We start from the raw sequence: 21,902 nt of genomic DNA on the forward strand, positions 1-21,902 counted from the left end.
AAAAACCCCCCCAAAAAAAAAAAAAAAAAAAAAAAACCAAACCAAAATCCTTTACTTTTTTAATTGGTTCACTAACTGAACAGGGGTCAAAAAAGGCTTGACTGACTATAGCTCAGTAATCTCTTCAAATAAGATGAGAGTCAAATGTCTCCCTCAAAGAATAAAACCTGCAATTTAGCACAAAAAGTACTAAATGGGATCTTCAAAACAGGAAATACAAGCAATATGCTTCTGGCTGTTCCAAGGAACCAATCTAATGCAGACTAAGAAGACTTCTTCCTTCTGCAGCCACAGGGCAACTGAGGGAGAAATGAAGCCCAGATACTGGCTTAGAACAATGGGATTAAGACCCTGAACATCAACACAGGAGAAAAGAAATCCTAACTATGGGCTAGTGAGTATCATTCAGCTAAAAAGAAGAGTGAGGGAGAAAAAGGTAAGATGTCCAGAGAAAGCTACCTTCAGGAGGCTTAAAGAAGTCAATTGAGAATTCTTATCAGAGCCAGTCAGCTTTGGCTGGATGGTCTACCTAGAGTCAGAAATCTGTTAACTGCATTTACTTGTTTTCTTCTATGATTTTGAAGGATTAAGGTTTCTTTCAATTTCCTAGAAGCTCAAACTTAAAAATTCTAACCTAGTCTCTGCTGAAGTTAAGTCCCAGGCAGAAACTCTTAAGCCAGCCTGGGCATGCAGGGATCCACAAACCCTCTGAAATTGTATATAAAACCGTTGTTTGTGCTTCACCGAGGAGTAGCTGTGGGGACAGATTAGCCCGAGCCTTTCCTCTTACGTTGCATTTCGACATTCCTACATTTAACACTGGGCTAATTCTCAAGAGAGAGGGGAAACGTCAGGATGAGACAGTCTACTCGATGGGATTTATTTACTAAATAATAATTTAAAAAAAATTATCTACGGGGCAATCTCACCTATTAGGTAATTCCAAAGCATGAATCCCCAGCTAAAACAGTGTTCTGGTGAGATTGGTGTATCTCAGTGGAATATATCTAACAAATGAAGCTGACACCAAGCACTGAGTCTAATGTCAAATGTAAAACTTAGCCTTTCTCATAACTGTTCTCATAAGATTTCTCTTGAAAATTAGTAACATGTGCTATGGAAGAAAAACAGTTTTATTAATTAGTTCAAACTTTGATGCCACTTACTTTGATTATAATAATCACCATCGTTTCCAACTGCACCTCTAGCTTGTTTAATTATCTGGAATTGTGAGTCCTTATCTGTCAAAAAAATCCATAAATACAATATGAATCGTCAGTGTCCACAATGAAATTAACTGGGTTCCAATCCAAGCTCCTTGGGCACATTGAGAAACCTTCCAGAATCTTAACACCCACAGTGCTGCCAAGGTACTCTGAATGCAGAATTCTTTCAGATCTACCTAGAATCCAGTAAGTAACCAGACTTCAAGCAATTCAGAAAACACTATAATCAAGCCTGCAGCAGTAGCTGCTACAAATTTTATCAACCAATATAATATCTAACATTTCTTGAATCCCAGCTAAGTGTCAGGCAGTATTCTAACCATATTACATATATCATTACATCATTTAATCCTCACAAGGGTGCTATTATCATCATCCGCATTTTATAAAGAAATTTAGGCAACTAACAGGTTAATTACCTTACTGAAAGTCACACAACTATTAGTGACAAAATTACTTGACTCAAGGCATTCTGATTCCAAAGTCCAAGATTTTAACCTCTATGTATGCTGTGAACACTTGGAACACATTTCCATCCTCAGTTCTATCGTCAAATTATGTGTGTGGCCAGATTTTTGTTATAATCAAGAAGGAAGGCATCTGTCCTATTGTACAAAGCTTTGGAGGATTTTCATTGCCTATTATAAGCCTGGTCTCCAAATTTCAGATTGAGCAAACTAGTGTCACTATAGGAAATATCCTTCTTGGGACTTTCCTGGCAGTCCAGTGGTTAAGACTTCGCCTTCCAATACAGGGGGTGCGGGTTCGATTCCTGGTTGGGGAGCTAAGATCCCACATGCCTCGCAGCCAAAAAATCAAAAGAACATAAAACAGAAGCAATATTGTAACAAATTCAATAAAGACTTTAAAAAACGTTCCACATCAAAAAAAAAAATCTTAAAAAAAAAAAAGAAAACCCTTCTTAATCAACCATAAGTATACTTATAAAGTCCATTCTTTTGATAATTCAAAAATGAAACATTAGGACTTCCCTGGTGGCACAGCATTTAAGAATCCGCATGCCAATGCAGGGCACACGGGTTCGGTCCCTAGACTGGGAAGATCCCACATGACAAGGAGCAACTAAGCCCGTGTGCCACAACTACAGAGTGCTCTAGAACCCACGGGCCGCAACTACTGAAGCCCATGCGCTAGAGCCCGTGCTCCACAACTAGATAAGCCACTGCGACGAGAAGCCCATGCACCGCAGTGAAGAGCAGCCCCCGCTCGCCACAACTAGAGAAGGCCCGCGCACAGCAACAAAGACCCAATGCAGCCAAAAATAAATAAAAATAAATTAATTTAAAAAAGAAATATCAATACCTATACAGGTACAGCTACACTAAGATATTTTTAAATTATATTAATACTTACTCAAGGTAACTGAAGGTATCTTCGCATTCTCATAGAAAAAGTCAGAATTATACATTTTACCCTAAACAATAAAAAAAACAAAATCTTAGTGTTTTTCAGTATATGACTATTTTAAGATTTGAGATAAACCAACAATAGATTAATATCGTTTAAACATTTCTTGCAATAATTTGAAAAATGAGGCAAGTACCATTGCACCCCTCAAATGACTATCATTTTGTCAGAAAACATCACACTGTACCTTCCAAATACTGTGAATTTATTAAGGCATGAATTACACAACATACACATAATAGATATACGGTACCTCTTCTTCTTTGGTATAGCCCAGTTTCCTCAATCTACAAGATACCATGTGCTTTGCTAGAGACGACTTAGGCATGCGATGATTGGAATCATAAGGGCATATGGCAACTTCATCCTGTAAAGATCAAACAGAAGCAAAGAAAAAAGGTACATAATTTTTAAGGAAATAATTATACCATTAAATGTTTTTATATCCTCTTCCGTAGGCCTCTCCCAACGCCCCTGTGTGAGTGTACACAGAAAAACAGAAAAAAAAAAAAAAAAAAAACCCTCCCTCATTCTCTCTCCCCCTTACAGTCTCTGCCCCTCTTCAACCCATCAAAGCCCAACTCTTGAAAGATGTGTTTACACTCACTGCCTGGACAACCTCACCTACCAATCAGCTAGTCTTTTTTCCTCCTAACGAACTCTGAAATCCTTCCACATAATCCATGCCCACTGCCATGTCCCTATGCAGGAGATCATCACCTCCCTCCTGGGTTACAACGGCCACTGCCTAACTGCTCCCTCCACTTCCGGTCTGGCTGTTCTCCATTCTCCACACTGCAGCTAGCTTGAATCCCAGGCCTGCCACTTACTGACTATGAACTTAGTCAAGGTACTGAACCTTACTTTGCCTCAGTTTCCTCATCTATAAAAGGGGTGTAACAGCAGGACCTCTCTCACAGAGCTATGAGTTTATACACATAAAGCAATTTGGACTGGGCCTGGTAAATAGTAAGCATTCAATAAATATAAGCAATTATTATTTTATTAAAAGACAAGTATAATCATGATATGCCTTGGCTTAAAATACTCCCATGCGGGGCTTCCCTGGTGGCGCAGTGGTCAAGAATCCTCCTGCCAACGCAGGGGACGCAGGTTCGAGCCCTGGTCCGGGAAGATCCCACATGCCGCGGAGCAACTAAGCCCGTGCACAACTACTGAGCCTGCGCTCTAGAGCCCACGTGCAGCAACTACTGAGCCCACGAGCCACAACTACTGAAGCCCACGCACCTAGAGCCCGTGCTCCGCAACAAGAGAAGCCACCGCAATGAGAAGCCCGCGCACAGCAATGAAGAGTAGCCCCTGCACGCCACAACTAGAGAAAGCCCATGTGGAGCAACAGAGACCCGACGCAATCAGAAATAAATAAATTAAAGAAAAAACCAAAAACTTCCATGCCTCCCCCACTGTTCTCATTAAGAAAAAAAAAAAAATCCGGATTCTTTAACACGGCTGACACAAGGATCTTTAAGGTCTGGCCCCTACTGACCATCATTCCCCTCCTTCCCCATAGCCTTAGCTATCCTTAACCACCGGAAGTTTCCTGATCTGCTCACCACACCCTTGTCTCTGGATTTCTACACATGCTGTTGATGCTTTCTCTGTGCTTCACTAGCTAATTCAGCTCACTTTCATTTATCAGCTTAGAATTCACTTTACCCAGGAAGTCCTGGCCATCCCCTCACAGCCTACAATAACCGGCACTACAGCAATTCCAACCCAGCCTTCACAGACTTTATCACATTACACGGTAGCGGCTGATCTCTCTGTATTCCCCCGCATCACCACCACCAGCCGCTGAGCTCTGCGAGGATGGGAACTGTGACGCTGTTCACTCAACTTCAGTATGAAAACACTCCAGCAGAAAAGTGAAGATTCACTGCCTATCTGGACTGCACCTGGTCTAGGAAGTATGAATGTCACTTACCAGGATGTTTAAGCCAGTTCCTCTCCTGAATATCAGACACTGGTTTTGCAAAGGTCAGATACACACCCACAGCCGATTGCCCGAATTTGGGAATTTCAGAGAGGAGTTTTAGAGCGGCAGCATACCAATGAGGCACAGGGACTCTCAGAGCAGAATGCCTGGGGGTTCAAATCCTAACTGCCACCTCTCAGCAATGTGTCCTGGGACAAAGCATCACCTCTTCTGGCTTGTTTCCTCATCTGTCAAAAGTGGCTAACGGTACCTACCTCATAGGGTAACTATGAATATTAAAGGAGGTAATTATAGTAAGTGGCATATACAAAGCTCTATTTAACTGTTACTAAAAGAAATCTAAATTTACTAAATCGCTGGGTAAACAGTGGTGTGGAAAGGCTTGGAAGGCCCCACTCAATGGAATTCACAGCTTCAAATATACCTCTAAACAAATAATAAAAGTGTTGCTGCTGTTTTCTCCTCTGGCCGGGCAGCGCACGGGATCTTAGTTCCCAGGCCTGGGGTTGAATTGAACCCGGGCCCCCTGCAGCGGAAGCGCGGAATCCTAACCCCTGGACCGCCAGGGAATTCCCAAAGGTGTTTTTTCAAAATGGTAAACCCAGAAAGAATAGTCGACCGCATGAATAACGATGCCACACTGGAGCACTTCCCTTCCTCCCATCCCATTAAAAAAAAAAAAAAAAAAAAAAACAGTTTTTCCCCCATACTCTTGCCTACATCTCTTCCTAACGTCCAGGAGAGCTGCTAGTACCGACTCTAGGTTGACATCCTTTAATAATCGTGGAATCGGTGCACAGTCTGGAGGCTGAGAAAAATGACCTGCACTCCCAAGCCCTCCCGACACCGAGTCTGGTGCAAGTGCGGAATCCACGCGACAGATGACAGGGCAAGCCGCCGCCGCCTCCGCGAGCAGCACCCCGAGACCCGCCCGCGTATCTCCCAGTCACACCCCAGCCCGGCTATCCGCTCCGCTCTGCACCCGCCGCGATCCCTCGGCTCCTTAGGGCGAGGTTCCGCAGGGGTGCGCAGCCCGGGGATGGGTGCGAGCATCCCGGGGGCGTCGGGCGCTGCAGGCCGGATCCCGCGCCTCCCACGGCCCTGCAGACGCGGGGCCGCGCCCGCCGCCAGGGGCTCCGCAGGCTGAGGGCCCCCGGGAGGACCCCGCGCCCCTCACCTCGGCCGCCTCCTCCTCCCCGGGGTCCAGCCGGTCCAGGCTCCAGCCCAGCGACGCCGTCACCTCCTCCAGCGTCCGGCAGCAGCTCTCCACGAACTCGCTCAGCTCCTCCCGCAGCCGCCGCCGCTCCTCCACCGGGGGAGGATCGCCATCCATGGCCGCGGCACGACCACTTACCCGCCTGCCGGCCCGGAAGGAGCGGCCCAACTGCCGGCGGCGCGCGCGGGCCTCTGGGAGCTGTGGGCGGGGCCCCGTAGCCACGTGACTGGATCCGCCAACAGGGAAGGGCCCCGGGAAGGGCGGAAGCTGTTCTGAGAAGTCTCTTCCGTCCCTTCCCGACGTCGCTTACCTCCGTAAGGCTCGCGGATGCCTTTGCACTTGGCCTTCCCTGAACGGCGTTACCCGCCCCAATCCTTAAAAAAAAAAAAAAAAACGCTTTTATATCTACAGAAAAGTTTAAAGAGTAGTACAATGAGCATTCGCATAGCCGTCCTCCAGTTCATTAACTGCTTAACATTTGGCCTCTCTCCCACCGTCTCTATACATACAGCCCCGCACACCGATTTTTGACGAATTATTTGAAAGTTGCGGATACTTCACCCCCACAGACGTCTGTATGCATCTCCCAAGAATAAGGACATAGCCCGACATAAGCATAATATATGATCAAACCTAGAAAATTAATGATTTCATAGTATCATCTAACATAATTCGTATTCAAATTTCCCGAGCTGCCTCCGAAATTCCTTTGATAGCCGTTTTATTATTTTTTTCAACCCATCAGCTGTAATCGGCTCTTTTAATGCAGAACAGTCTCCTCCACTCTCCTCTGTAACTTGTCATTGAATTTTGTCCCGACTCCCCGCCAGTTGTCTGGTAGAATGTTCCTCCTGGACTTGTTAGATCTTCCCCTTACGACTAGATTCAGTGTAAGCATTTTTTTGCAAGACATGTGTACCTCTTTATCACACCTCATAGAGGACACATATCTTAGATTCTCCTGCTGTCAGTAATGCTAAATTTGATCACTCGGTAAAGACAGTGACTGCATGGCTCCATTGTAACTGTACATTTTCCTCTTGGTATTTGGTAAGTAATCTGAGGGATGCTACTTTGAGGCCATGTGAACGTGCCGTTCCTAGCAAACTCACACAATCCTTCACTGAATCTGTGACTACATTACTGATTACGTACCCGATGATTCTGTAACTCTGTCATGCTCCCACGTTTATTAGCTGCCATTCTTACCACGCCGTCATTTTTTCTATTGTTTGTTTCACTATGGAATCACGGTTTGGTTTTTTAAAAATCATTATTAAAGGTTTTTAAATTCGTTATTATATACTCCATTACCATCATAATTCTTGTTTTATAAGCAGAAAATGTGTTTGCAGAAATTATAAAGTGAATACAAAATACTGATATTTTTGAGAAAATTGAATTGGATCAAATCAATAATAAAAATTTTTCCATGGTTCCATGGACTTCTTCTGAATAGTAAGATCACTGGTATTTGACATAGCCTAAATGATGCTGTCAACACAAAGTGAACAATGCAAGAGGCATTTACTAAAGACTATGAGTATTTGTTATATGGATTCAGCCCATTAATAATCAATGTCCATTTCCATCCTGTATCTTGGACTTTAATTTTTTTTTAACCATCATAATTCTTGTTGATGCTCAAATGGTCCCAAGTTTGACCAGTGGAAACCACTATAACCACCTGTGTCTCTTTGACACATCCCTGTTAGTCCTCAAGTACTTCCCTGCTTTGATTAACCCAAGTTTACTCTGTACATTTCCTACCCAAGACCTGGAACCAGCCCTTTTGGTTTCCCCAAATGGTTTTAACTACCAGAATCTAATCCCTCTTATGTTTTTTTTTTTTTCAAGCCTGACGCCAAATCTTTGCTTTCCTTTGCACTTGCTTCCATCAGGCAGTATACAGTGGAGTATACTTTCGTGAACTATTCTCAAAGGCAAATCGCACAGTTCTCACACACACACACAAATAAAGGTGATAATATGGAAACAGGCCAGTAGCTACAAGTGGATGCGTGGCGAGAAGCAGTCTATTCATACTCTGCCCACAGCATCCTTACTTTTTGTTTGCCATTACATAGCTTGCCAAGCCTCCTGGAAAATGTGAGTCTATTTTTGGGTGTGAAGTGATGACTGTTGTTGAAAATTTACATATACAGCTCCCTTTTCTGTGGATGTACAGTATACGTGAACCAGATGAAAACTCAGCCCAGGTCAAGTATGCCCTCTCTCCAGGATCCAGCTCTCTCATTTCTCAATTAATGACAACTGTGGCAGCAGCTTGGAGGGGGTGTACCACATCAACCTGAAGAACTCCTTTCCGTTGATTCATGTTAATCTGTCCAATCACCATTTTCCTAAAGAGGTCTCCTGACCCCCGTTCTAGGTTAGGCCTCCATTCTGGGCTGAATTCTGTCCCCTCCAAAATTCAAAGTCCAAACCCCCAATGTGACTGTATTTGGAGAGGTAATTAAGGTTAAATGAGGTCTTAAGGGTGGGGCCCTCATGTGACAGAACTAGTGTCCTTCTAAGTTGAGGAAGAGATGCCAGAGCTCCTTCACTGCCTGTTAGCCCGGAAGAGAGCTCTCACCAGAAACCAACCCTGGTGGCATCTACCTTGACCTTGGACTTCTGACCTCCAGAACTATAAGAAAATCAGTGTTTGTTTAAGCCACCGGGTCCGTGCTATCTCGTCACAGCAGCCCGAGCTAATGCAGCCCCCCAGCTCTGGCGTAAGGATCCTCCTTCATTTCCTTCAACATAGCATTTCCCAGGCACTTTCCTTCCTTTTAAACTACAAGGGCTATTTTTGTACCAGGTACTTCTCCCATTAGATCCACAGCTTCTGGACCATGTGTGGCACACAGAACTCAATATTCAGTGAATGAAATTAATAACAAATCCTCCAAATTGGGAGGGGGCCAAGAGGAGGAAAAAGAGAGGCGAGGTAAGGAAGAAACGAGTGCTGTTTTCACCCTAAGTACCAAAAGCCACCCCCCAACAATAAGTTAAGGATTATCTAGAGTATGATCGTTTTTGTTCTACACAATTAGCACTTCAGTTGTCTTCCTAGTTTCTACTGTACCATCAAATGTGTCTGATTGTATTAATATATGCTTCTGATATATGAAAGTTGTCCCACTCATTGTTTTACATGTGTCTTCTGTACCCATCCAGACTGTACGTGCCTTGAAGTCAGGGTCTTATAAACTCTACTGAATCCTCATTGCACCCAGCCCAATACTAGACATACCAGGCATTCAGTAAAGTACTATTAATTTAATAACAAATGTCCGAATTTCAAACGTTTTCTTTGATCCAAAGAATAGGCTTATAGTTCGTTGTCCTTCAACAGAGAACCAAGAACTCTTCAGGAATCAGTTTCATAGATTCAAAGTCAATTCCCTTCTCTTTGGGGACAAAAATGCAACCATGTAGTTTAAGGCTACCCAAAATGGAATCTTAGCCACTTCATGTTTTTTAAAGGGTATGACAGTGACTTCTCCCCATGCTATTCACTGTCCAGAATAAGCCAGAAGTGGGTATTGACCTCTTGCCTGGCCTCCTTACACAGGCTTCTTTCAAGGACTCTACCCGGTATATAAATGTTGAAAAAACTACCTTCAGAAGACCAACTTCTAACAAGAACTCAGAACTAGAACAGTTTTTTTTTCTTTTTTTTTTTTTAGAACAGTTTTTTAACGGTCTTCCTTAGTAGATGTTTAGTAAACAGTTTCAGACACATTTTACAATAAAAAGCTTCTGCTAAATGCCCATATGTGTGTAGGAACATATTATTAAATCAAAACTCAAAAACTTCAAACGTCTAAAACTTTATTGCCAGAATAGCAAACTTCATAAAGACACCTTTGAAAGTACATAGAAAACGACAAGCAAAATGAACAGAAAACTTTGACTAAAGGACAGCAAAGGTTGCTACTATCATGCACATACAGTCAAATGAATACCAAACCAAACAGGTACACTTAAGAGTATATGGGTCGTGCAATCCAAGGAGACGCATTCCAAAATGCTTGGGTTTGAGGGGGATTCTTTTTGTGGGGGGGAGCGGGGGGATAGGGTAATTTTCTCCTCATACAGAAAATGGAAATATTTAGATGAGATGCAGACTGATGACTACAAGGTCAATTTCATTTTTATCTCCAAGAACAGAAATCTGGGTTATAGGCCATAAGAAGTTCAAGAAGCATCACTCAGAAATCTAAAGACAGAAGAGAAGAACAAACTCTAGATTCAATTTGTGTTTTCCTTACAACTGATTACTACTTCCTATACGCTACATCCAGTGTATGACATTGGTTCAGGTAAGCTAAGAAGATAAAAAGCCAGAACAGCCTTTACCATTTGATTCCCCCCGTGGCTACGTTTTCTTAAGCCTAGAAAGTTCTATCACTATCCTACAAGCACAAGGTTTTCTTTCTCTATTATTTAGTAAAGTGAAAATTCATATAAATGAAAGCCAAGGTCTAGCAACCATTTCCAACCGACTACTAGTGCCCAACAGAGCTGTTGCTAATGGAGTAGGAGTAGGTGTGGGAAGAATTCCCCGTTGCATCGAAGCTTCCTCTCCGGGACCCACTGCGGGAACCGGACCGGGAGCCAGAGCGGGAGCCGGAGCGGGAGCCTGGGGCAGAAGACATGTTATAAGGGCTGGGCAGGCCCTTGGAGGAGACCGAGGCGGCCTCCAGAAGGTGCAGGCCGGTGATGTCTTCCACCATGGAGCGATTCATAGCATCCTTATAGGATATTTTCAACTTGGTTTTGGGGCAGGTCAGGATCTTGCCGTAGTTGCTGGGGTCTTGCAGCCTCTGCGCTGCCCGGCCGTCGATGTACCCCTTTCTGATGGCTTCTTCCATGCTTATCCTCCCTTGCACCTCGGGGTCAACCAGGCCCCCCGTGAGGTACTGGAACTCCAGGAAGCGCTGGCCGGCCTCATAGGGGAGCCACTTTTCTTTCACTGCCTCTGCTGCCGACATCTTCTTCTTTCCCTTCACTCCTTCAAAGCCGAGGAAGGCTTTCTGAGCAGGTTTCAGCCTGGTGGCCATATCCTGGTCGATCAGGCCCTGGGAGACGGCATCCTGGAGGAGCAGCTTCTGCCCAGTGGTTGGGTGGATGATGCCGCCCGTGCAGACCTGAGCCTCCAGAAGCCTCTGCCCAGTGATGCTGTCAACAATGCCCCGCTCTATCCCTTCCGTAATGGAGATCTTCTCCAGGTTTTCCGTGTCGAAGATGGCTGCAATGGGGCTTGATTCTTCCAGGGGTTCGGACAGAGACCTGCTCTTTATGGTTAAATTCCTGACGCTGGATACGGTGGAAATCTTGCTGAAGGACTCATGTCGTGAGCTGCTGAAGACATCATCGCTGACGCCACTCCCGGGGCCACTGCTGTTGCCGACACCATTCTTCAAGGAGATCATATCAGCAAACTGAGTGAGGCTGAGGCTGCCGGACTTGTACTGGTCAAAGAACTTCCTGTCGATGAGGCCCCTGTCAATCGCATCTTGAACATCATACTGACTGCCCGTCTTCCTGTCTACCAGGAGCACCCGGGTGGAGCCGTCTGATCCAGTGATGGTTATTTCTTCCCACTCGCACTCCTGCTCACACAGTTCTTTGAAGGTTTCGTAATCTATGAGGCCCTTCTTGTAGGCCTCCTGGACAGACATCTCCTTGTTGGTTTCCGGGTCAACTATGACCACTCTGCGCTTCCTGAGGGTATTCTTTTGGGATGTCTGCACCTGTTTCTTCTTTTCTTTCAGGGGCAGAAAACACAGCCCCGTTTCCTCATCCTTAATGCACCTTTCTTTCAGTTGCAGATACGTAAGGTTTTCTTCAGTGTTTGGGTCAAAGAATCCTTTTGTATCATCACTTGGATCCGAGAGAATCTCATTGAGCTCCTGATTGAAGTAGCCCCTCTTGTACGCTATGTCAACGGGCAGGCGGTGGCTTTCCTTCGGGTCGATGATCCCACCGGTTGCAATCTGTGCTTCCAACAAGCGAATGCCATGGCCCTTTTCGATGAGTTCCTTGTTCATGGCTTGGAACAAGGAGATGGTGTTTCCTGTTTCAGGGTCGTTGTAGCCGGTGACAGCTCGTTCCGCAGACAGGAGCTTCTCCTTGAACTCGATGCCCACCAGACCTCTTTTGTAGGCTTCCTCCACCGGTAACCTCAAGTTGCTAACAGGATCCACGATGAAGCCAGTAGCTGCTTGCGCTTCCAGGAGCTCCAGGGCAGTACCAGGTCGGACCAAGCCAATTTTCATGGCCTCGTAAATGCCAAGCTTCTGTTTTGTGGCCTCACTGTAGATGCCTGCGATGCAGCTTGAACCCTGAAGGAAATCCTTAATTCTCTCACCAACCTCATCATAAGAAATCTGACCTGACTCCAGTTCATTGACAGTGGACGGTCTCAATATACCGGAATCAACCAGCTCAGAGATGGGCACGGGTTGTCTGATTCCCTGGAAGGACATACTTCTCTTCTGTACTGACAGCAGCAGCAGACCGGTGTGTGGTTCGATTCTGCACCTTTCCCTCAGCTGCATGTAACTGACCTTCTTTTTGGTGACCGGATCCATGAAGTTCTTCTGACTATCTCGGGGATCGTTCAGGGACCGATACAGATCTCTGTCAATCAGCCCACGAGCCAAGGCGATATCTTTCGGCAAAAAGACGCTGTTCACGGGGTCCACCACACCCCCTGAAGCAATCTGGGCTTCCAGCAGACGCATTCCGATTTCCCGATCGATCAAATTTTTCTTGATGGCTTCGGACACAGATACCGTCTTGCCTGAAAATGGGTCATCAAACCCAGTGACGGCTTTCTCTGCTGTGTATATCTGCTGGCGGTCATCGAAGTCGATGAGGTCCCGAGCTATGGCACTGTCAACAGTCAGCTTCTCGTTCCTGTGGGGATCAATTATACCACCAGTGGCTGCCTGGGCCTCCAGAAGCATGACTGTGGATTCTGGGGTGATCAATTTCTTTCTCTTGGCCTCTACCAAAGAGTATTTCTCCTTAGGGGAAGTGGAAACTCCAGCGATAGCGCCTGCTGCCCGAAGGAAAGGCTGGATCTCAGAAGCAACTTCTTCCACTGACTTTTTCCCCTTCAGCAGTCTGTCCAGGGTCGTTTTGTCAATCAGCTGGCACTCGTGCAGCTGCAGTGCCGTCACCTTCTTCCTCAGTCCGTCAAACACCAGCTTCGAGGAGTCAACGGACCACTCGTACTCAGTCTGGGTCTCGCGGTGGGACCCATACGGGCGCTGCTTGAGTTTGTCGATTTCCCTCTGAAGCCGGGAGCGCTCTGTCTCCAGCTGGGACTGGGTCTCCCTGCTGGAATCCTCCAGCTTCCGCTGGCACCTCTCCTCGATCCTCTTGATCTCCGCCTGGAGTCTTTCAATCTCACTCCTAAGGCTATTCTTCTCTCTCTCGCTCTTTTCTCTTTCGGACTCTATCTTCCTAACAGTCTCCTCTTTGCGGGAACACTGCGTTTTCCACTGGTTCAGGTCGTTCTGGATCTGCTGTTTCTCACACTCCAGGAGCTGTTTCACCCTGCTTTCTGCCTCGAGGGTCGCTTTGGCGTGATTCAGCTCATCCTCCAGCCTCTGCAGCCTGGCCTTGTCTTGCTCCAGAACTTTGATTTTCACCAGGAGGCTCTCTCTCTCCTGCACCACCTGAGAGCACTGATTCTTGGATTCCTGAATCCTATTAGATGCCTAGAATGCAAAAAAAAAAAAAGAAAGAAATGGGGAAAAATAATGATGTGATCATATCACAAGACCACTATCATTTAACTTCTTTTCCTAAATTTTTTTAAAACGTGTATTTACTTATCGGCCCTTTTCTTTTCCTTGAGCATACTGTTAATTTTGTTATCTTACAAGTTCTTGAAAAAAATTCTGTAGATACATGTTGCCACTTTGATAAATGGCTTCTGTACTTTCTATATTTTTCCACAGAAGGAAATAGGAGCAGCTGTAGACCTGGCTTACCCTTGATAGTAATTATGGTTTGAACAGATATGGGGAGTTTTATTCCAGGTTATCCCACCTGCTGTACCTACATTTCACCTGTTATAGCTATACTCAGACGTTTAATAAAGCAATACAAATCTACAGACATACGCACACCCCTCACCCAGCCACACACAAATATTGTCTACAGAAGTCAAACGTATTAGAAGTTAAAGAGGTTGAGTGTTTTCATTAGGGGTTAAAAGAAGAAAAGTCAAACAAAAAGAAACATGTTAGGGCCACGATGAAAAGAGCAGAGAATAACGCATGCAGAAAAATCACATGAGCAAGCAAGAAAGCGATTTTAAAACTGCACAGAAAACCCATTTAATGTGGCTTTTATTTAGGAAAACTTCAATTACAAATGTTATGTCACAGCTCACAAAGAGCCACCTTCTAGAAAACAGAGTGGAACACTGAGAGGAAGTGAGCTCAGATGTTACACCCCAGCCAAAGTTGGAAGAGCAGAGCCAAGTGCGGGTTACACAGGGACGGGCGCCCGTTGTGGGAGTAGAAGAGAAGGGCAAATGGCACTGAAATTACCCTGAAGCAGCGTCTGGATTAGGACAGACGGCAGTACAGCATCAAAAAGAAAAGCGAAACGCATGCAAGCATCCAGCCCAGCAGCAAGAGCGCAGCCCAGGTGGGAGGACCGTGGAGGGAATTAGTTGAGAGGAAGTGAAGCGGCGATCAAATATTTGTGAATACCTCTAATGCCTGCTTTTGGAATTTCTCAATTTCCTGTCTCAAATTTTCCCTCTCCCTCTGTAAATTATTAATCAGGCCCTGAAGCTCCAGGGTCCGGGCGTTGCTGATCTGCAGCTGGCTCTGGAGCTCCGAGATGGTGGCGTTTTTGTCGTGCTCAGCCCCGCTGCGGCCCTGCTGGAGGTCATCGTACTCCAGCCGGAGGTTCCGCAGTTCCCCCTCAAGCAGCAGGTGCTCCTTGGTGAGGTTCTCGGTCAGCGACTGCAGCCTCTCGATTTCAAGCCTGCTCTCGTTCAGGCTCCTGCTCTTGTCCTCAACGGCCTTCTGCAAATGCTCGCTCCGCACCTGCGCCTGCCTGGCGTTCTCCCGCTCCTGCAGCAGCTGCTGCTGCAGGGCCTCGACCTGGGAGGCCAGCCTGCGCAGCTCGTCCTGGGTCCTCTGCTTCTCCTGCAGGTGGCCGTCCAGAGCGTCCCGCTGCTGCCGCAGCTCGTCCTCGCTCCTCTGTTTGACGATGGACGCCTGCTCCAGCTGCTGGGTCAGGCTGGTGACCTGGATCGCCTGCTCCTTCAGGGACCCCCGCAGGGTCTCCAGCTCCTCCTCTAGCTTCTTCCTCCTGCAGGAGTCCTCGGAGGCCGCCCGCCTCAGCCACACCAGCTCCTCCTCTGCCTTCTGCTTCTGCAGCTGCAGCTCCTTCAGGGAGCTCTGGCAGCGGGCGACGTCCTGGTCCCTGACGGCCCTCTCCTGGGACACCCGCTCGTAGTCCATCCTCAGGCATATCAGCTCCTGTTCCTGCACCTTCAGTTTGCTGACCGTCTCCGTGGCACTGCTGTAGGCCTTCTGCAGCTCACACTGTGCCCTCTGCCACTTGGCCTTCTCATCCTCCAGACACTTCCGCTGCTTTGCTTCCGTCTCTGTCAGCTGCTTTAGCCTCTCTATCTCCTTGTTTTTATCCTGGATTGTCTTGGCGGCATCATCCAGAGACTGCCGGTACCGTGTGCTCTCTTCCATCCGCACCTGCGTGACCTGCTTCAGCTCCACCTCCAGCTGCTGTTTCCGCTGCGACATTTCCGAGCCCGCGGCCTTTTGCTGCTGGACGTTCTCTTCGACCCTCCTGAGGTTCTCCGTGGTCTGGGCTAGAGCGTTCTTCAGCTTTGTTACTTCTTCCGAGAGGCTCCGGTTTTCCCTGGTGAGGTTGTCTATCTGGGCTCGGTAGCCGCTGGTATCCTCCTCCTTCTTCAGGGTGAGCTGGTGGATGGTCGTCTTGGTGATGTTGATCTCCGTCTCGAACTGGTTCTTCAAGCTAATGATTTCCTCATCGTAATTGTTCCTTACCTTAGCCAGTTCATTCTCATATTCCCGACGGCGCTTGGCCTCCTCCTGAAACTCAGCTTTGAGTCTTTCGATCTCCTTGTTTTTGTCCTGGATGGTCTTGGCAGCCTCCTCCAGGGACTGCTTGTGCCTGGCGCTGTCCTCGGAGCGCTGCTGGATGACCTGCTTCAGCTCCATCTCCAGATGCTGCTTCTTCTGCAGCATCTCGGAGCCACAGGCCTTCTGCTGCAGGGCATCCTCTTCTGCCCGCCTCCGCTGCTCCGTGGTCTGCAGGATGCTGTCGGTGAGCCGGACAATCTCATCCTTCAGATCTCGATTCTCCTTCATGCATCTATCGAGCTTGTTTTGGAAGTTTTGGGAATCATCCTCTTTTTGCATGGCTATCTCCTTGATGGTAGTCTTTGTGATGTTAATCTCTGTTTCATACTTGTTCCTTAAATTACTCATCTCCTCATTATAGCGGTTTCTTACCTTTGCCAGCTCATTTTCATATTCTCGCTTCCGGGTACCCTCCTCCTGCAGAAGAACCCTCAACCTCTCTATCTCGAACTCCTTCTCCTTGATGGCTTTCTCAGACTCTATTTTCTGCCAGCCAAGGCTCTCCTTCTCGCTCTGCCTCGCTTTCTGCAGCTGGTCATAGTCGTTCTTCTGTTGATCAAACCTGTCTTCCATGGTTTTCCTGGTTCGCTTTTCATGCTCAATCTCGTAAGTCAGCCGGGTGATCTTCTCATTGAGCTCTTTGATTTGGCTGTAGCACTTGTCTAGATTTTGTTTGGCTGACTTGCCATCCATCTCAGCCTGTCTCTTCAGCTCCTCCAGGCTCACGAGCTTTGCTTTGAACTGGGAACACTCCGCCTGGTATTTCTGCAGGTTCTGATCCAGGAATTTGTTCTTACTGCAGCTTTCAGAGTTGGCGTCTCGGGCCAGCCTGAGCTCCTCTTCCAAAACTTCGATCTTGGTATTTCTCAGCTGTGGAAGGGAAATCAGAAAGCGTGTTGAAAGAAAGATGCCTCACATCATAAGAAAGAAGCGGTACTTCCTCCCCCCAAGACCAACGTGCTTTCTCATTTCCTGTTACACACCTGCACACACACAGACAAGCACGCACACACGAGCACACATGTAGACACTGATACAAGGCAAGAGCTACTAGACAAAAAATTCAAGACATCTGTATTCTTGTCATAATTCTTCCGTCAACTGCTTGCGCGATCTTAGTAAGGGATCTACCCTCTCTGAGTTTCAGCTTCCTCATCTGTGAATGAGGGAATTTCTTCCAAGACCAAAAGCTTATGATCTCCTAAATTATGTTTCCTTTATTTCCAGGTATCAAGTAAGTTTCCGTATAAACTCAATTCGAATATTAGAAATGAGGAGTAAATTAAACAACCATTCGACATGGAAAATTCAAATCCAGCTAGCCCTGGATGTTCTTCTTGATTTAACACAAAGAGAGAAAGAAAGCAAATTCCTTGACCAAACATTAAATGAAATTACTGGGGGTTATGGCAAGGTAAAATAGCTATAATTTTGAAAATACTACCTGAGTGCATTCCGAGCAGTGTACTGGAGAATAGGACTGACACCTGATTTATGAATAAACTATATCATACTAACTGTTTAGAGGAAATACAGTTTTGCCAATGAGTATGTCCAAATTCATGTTATAACGAGGCAGTAATAATTAAGTTCCATTCTATTCTCTTTTTTGATCCTCCAAGAAAATAAAGTAAATTACCTTCAGATCTTCCAAACTCTTCAGCATCTCACTTAAGAATCTGTAATAGTCTCCAGACCTTGTGAGAAGTTCTATGTACCGAACATGCATATTTGCAGCCTTGGAGAAAAGAAATGCAAGGAAAAATCAAAGGTCCTGCGTTCAAAAGAAGTCCTACGCAAGCTGACCAACTCTGTTTTCTAAAACAATCCAGTAGTGAAATTATATTTTAAAGAGTGAATTCCCTTCTTTCACCTGTGCTAATTCCAAAACCCAATAAAAGAATAAAGTACAATAAAACAAAGGGCCCAAAACCTTACACTTCATCCTCATCACTCCAGGGTGTTCCCCCTAAACCATCTGATGGGTGATGTTCTCTGACACCTTTGAGAAGAAGCTGTCTTTTAGAAATCGACTGGATATTTTCCACTCTTTAAATGTCCCCCTCACTAAACCCAGAATTTAAGCCCAGTTTCTGCAAAGATTCTAATGTATGAGCAATAGACCCAGACTTCTCACTGATCATTCCCTAAAATGCATTATGCTGATGACTTACACTAGAGAGAGGATAACCTATTAAACCTTTTTGAATGGACACCCTATGGCAAGAGATGAATTCAGGGAGGGTAGGAAAGACAGGGAAAAGAGAAGATGCAGAGGGAGGGGCGAGCTCTAAGAGATGGGTAATGACGTATCTACCTCTTGCAGAATCATCCCAGAAGGAGACTGAACGATGGTTCTCTTGATAGGTACGTTCAGTAGAGTTTCCAGTCCTGAGGTGTATGACGCCAGCTGCAGTTCATAATCCTGCAGAATAATGTTTCAGAAAAACATACTTAATTGACTTAAAAGGAGTCACTGATGGCTACAGTTCCCAAGCTTTAAATCACCAAGCTGTACTTCTAACGTCCAACCCCAAAGGCCATCACGTGCTGCTAGTGTCCAAGCAACATGTGACATTATTAAACGAAGCAGCACCACTTTATATGCAAAATGGAGATCTCTGCACACACCACCAGTCTAAAGGATGAAGACCGGCCCATTCCCGTAGATATTGCCAACATATAATCAATTCAAGCTAATGGATAACAGCATTTACAGTTTGTTCACGAGAGATTATATAAAAACCATAACCATTGTCCTCAAGAAGTCCGTAATCTTTAAAGTGAATCAGAAAATAATGTAGCTAATAACATTCTTTTATTAAAAAAAGTATGGAACACTTCATGAACTTGCATGTCATCCCTGCACAAGGGCAGGCTAATAATCTCTGTATCGTTCGTTTTAATATATGTGCTGCCGAAGCAAACACGGTTAATAATATTCTTGATGAAACACCAACATTCTTTGTGAAACGTACATACCTTAATTGAATTTGCACAAAGTTCGGCAAGTTTTTGTACTTCTTCTGATTTGTCTCGTTTGCCACTTATATCACTGTGCAAGTTCTATACAGAAAAGGAAATATTTACAAATGTTAAAATGTAGACATATTTAAAATAAATGTTTTTTTCATTCTTTAACCACTGTTACTTGTTTTTTTTCCCCCGCAGTTTATGACTACATGTTCAGACCCCATAGTCTCACAGTTAAACCTTAGGAGATGAGCATGTTTTCTATTCAGAAAATAGAAGAAAGATCTTCAAGTTCTTATGATCTAAGAGGTTACTATCTGGCTGGCACTCTCTTCTGGTCCTATCACCTCAATTTATAAAGATACTTTACTATGACGGTCGTTACATTATTTCCATGTTCACAACTGCATTTCTTTGTAAATTTCTCAATTGCTTTTCTTCTGGACACTATTTAAGCATTCATAAAATGGACTAGTAATAGTAATTATTTATCATTTCATGAAAAGATACATGCATCCCCATGTTCACAGTGGCAGTATTTACAATAGCCAAGAAATGGAAACAACCTAAATGTCCATTGACAGATGAATGGATAAAGAAGATGTGGTATATAGACACAGCTGGAATACTACTCAGCCATAAAAAAGAGTGAAATAATGCCATTCGCAGCAACATAGATGGACCTAGAGATTATCATACTAAGCAAAGTAAGTCAGAAAGACAAAGACAAATACCATATAATATCACTTATCTGTGGAATCTAAAATATGACACAAACGAACTTATTTATGAAGCAGAAACAGACTCACAGACAGCAAGAACAGACTTGTGGTAGCCAAGGGTGGCAGGGGGAAAGGATGGACTGGGGGTTTGGGGTTAGCAGACGGAAACTATTATACACAGAATGGACACACAACAAGGTCCTAGTGTGTAGCACAGGGAACTATATTCAATATCCTGTGATAAACCATAATGGAAAAGAATATGAGAAAGAATGTATATATATGTATAACTGAATCACTGTGCTGTACACCTGAAACTAACACAACACTGTAAATCAACTATACTTCAATAGTTTTTTAAAAATTTATCATTTTACACCTAAGTACTGCTACGAAAACCAGAGGAAAACACAGGTTACACCCAGTGGCATCTGTGCAATGACAAGTCGCCTTATACCTTCTGCTCATTCAAAAATTGCACGACCATGCTGCAATCTCCAAACTTCATGGACTCTAAGTTATCCTGGCAGCGTTTGGCATCACAGAGCCACTTGCAGAAAGTCTGATAGTTATCACGGTAATTCCTCAGTTGCTTGATTTGTTTCTCCAGGTCCCATAATCTGGGGCAAACAGAGATAATAAAATTATTAAATCTCGCTATTGCTCTGCAAAAGTATTTAACGCAGAGTTACCCCATGACCCCGCAATTCCACCTGGTACATACTCAAGAGAACTGAAAACATACATCCACACAAAAAATCATACATGAATGTTTGTAGCGACACTTTTCACGATAGCCAAAAACTGGGAGCAGCCCAAATGTCCATCAGTTGACGAAAGAATAAACACAATGTGGTCTAGCCACACGATGGAATATTATACAGTCATGAAAAGAAGTGAAGTACTGACACGTGCTACACCATGGATAAACCTGGAAAACATTACGTTAAGTGAAAAAAAATTCACAAAGGACCACATATTGTATCTTTCTATTCATAGGAAATGTCCGGAATAATTCACAAATCTATAGAGACAGCAAGTAGAATGGTGGTGGTTTGGGGCTGGATGGTTGGGAGGAAATGGGGAGGGACTGCCAGTGGATATGGGGTTTTTTTTTCAGGGTGATGAAGATGTTCTAAACTTAAGACTGTGGTGATGGTTACACATTCTGAATATACTAAAAACCAGTGACTTGGACACTTTTGGTGGGTGGGTTATACGGCATGTGAATTATATATCAATAGAGATGTTTTTAAGAAGCACCGCTTGTAAAATAAACGATAAGCAAGATTCGGGAGATGTTTTTGAACCCTCATTTGCAGTAAGGCATTTCTTTTGTGTAAGATTTAATTTTCACAAACTTTTGGAAAATGCTCCATCAAAGGAGCTACTCCTTCCAACGGTCATAATAGGAGTTTACAGGGCACAAAAGAACTTGATCAATGGCTTCCATTATTTCCCTAAGAACCTGAAGGGCCTCTGACACAGGTTGGTTCAAGCTCGGCTACTGGATGTACTCTCTTCCTGTTGTCAACAAAGGTGCCCACAGCCAGTGCGTGAAGAGAGCTCCCAGGATGCTGAACTTACACACAAAACAAAACCACTGTTTTTTACAGTGATGACTTCAAGCGACATTATCTTGGGAACAACCAAATGGGAAGAAAGTATGGAAGGAGGTTGGCACACCTGTAGTCTATCTGTTTATCGATTCTTTGCCAGCGATCTGTCAGCTGTGTGACTTTTTCACTGAACTTGCCCAGGTCCAGGTCGTACATTGGATACTGCTGTGAAGTCTGGGAGTAGATCTGCTGGGCTTTCTGCAATTCTGTCTTCATGGTGGCCAACAAGGACTTCTTCAAGTTCAAGTCGTTTTTAATTTTCTGTCACAGGAGGAAAAAAAAGTACAAATTAACCGCATTCCCGCTTGATGCTACACCGCAAGGAAAATATACCTACTGATTGCATATCCTATATTTGTGCCAGTGACCTAGCTCCTTGTGCCAACTCAGTTAAAAAAAAAAAAAAAGGATTCGATGTGTAAATTAGTTTGAGAAATGCTACATATCACACTCCATTCCGTTCCTGAAAAATTGTAAAATCTATTAACCTATTAAAGGTCCTGAGAAGTACTACAGTACCAGCTTAACTGTGGCTAACTCGCGTTCCCCAGACTAATCTCACCACAAACGGACTTTCTCATGTAGGTCC

General features: G+C 44.8%; 2 protein-coding genes and 1 non-coding gene across 5 annotated transcripts in view; all 3 read right to left on the bottom strand.

Moving 5' to 3' along the window:
• The window catches only part of SNRNP48 (small nuclear ribonucleoprotein U11/U12 subunit 48), a 16,547-nt gene extending 10,543 nt beyond the window's left edge, over positions 1–6,004 (bottom strand). For both annotated transcript variants that reach the window (XM_024738773.1, XM_024738764.1), the window contains exons 1-4: positions 5,789–6,004; positions 2,908–3,021; positions 2,601–2,661; positions 1,167–1,241 (exon numbers count right to left, since the gene is read on the bottom strand). In XM_024738773.1, coding sequence (XP_024594541.1) covers positions 1,167–1,241; positions 2,601–2,661; positions 2,908–3,021; positions 5,789–5,944 — 406 coding nt within the window. In that variant the 5' untranslated portion in view covers positions 5,945–6,004. The remainder of the gene's footprint in view (positions 1–1,166; positions 1,242–2,600; positions 2,662–2,907; positions 3,022–5,788) is intronic.
• A 3,646-nt stretch (positions 6,005–9,650) lies between these two features.
• Positions 9,651–21,902, bottom strand: part of DSP (desmoplakin) — a 41,972-nt gene continuing 29,720 nt past the window's right edge. The window contains exons 18-24 of one of the 2 annotated variants that reach the window (XM_024738850.1): positions 21,381–21,574; positions 20,152–20,314; positions 18,982–19,065; positions 18,317–18,424; positions 17,639–17,737; positions 14,575–16,869; positions 9,651–13,569 (exon numbers count right to left, since the gene is read on the bottom strand). In XM_024738850.1, the coding sequence (XP_024594618.1) occupies positions 10,345–13,569; positions 14,575–16,869; positions 17,639–17,737; positions 18,317–18,424; positions 18,982–19,065; positions 20,152–20,314; positions 21,381–21,574 (6,168 nt within the window). In that variant the 3' untranslated portion in view covers positions 9,651–10,344. The remainder of the gene's footprint in view (positions 13,570–14,574; positions 16,870–17,638; positions 17,738–18,316; positions 18,425–18,981; positions 19,066–20,151; positions 20,315–21,380; positions 21,575–21,902) is intronic. The other variant, XM_024738857.1, reaches the window with a different exon arrangement.
• Positions 18,826–18,929, bottom strand: LOC112395613 (U6 spliceosomal RNA). Its single transcript, XR_003002413.1, has one exon. It is a non-coding gene; the product is annotated as a U6 spliceosomal RNA (small nuclear RNA).

The sequence above is a fragment of the Neophocaena asiaeorientalis genome, unplaced genomic scaffold (assembly GCF_003031525.2).
Source record: "Neophocaena asiaeorientalis asiaeorientalis breed wild unplaced genomic scaffold, Neophocaena_asiaeorientalis_V1.1 scaffold307, whole genome shotgun sequence".
In the NCBI taxonomy this organism is placed as follows: domain Eukaryota; kingdom Metazoa; phylum Chordata; class Mammalia; order Artiodactyla; family Phocoenidae; genus Neophocaena; species Neophocaena asiaeorientalis.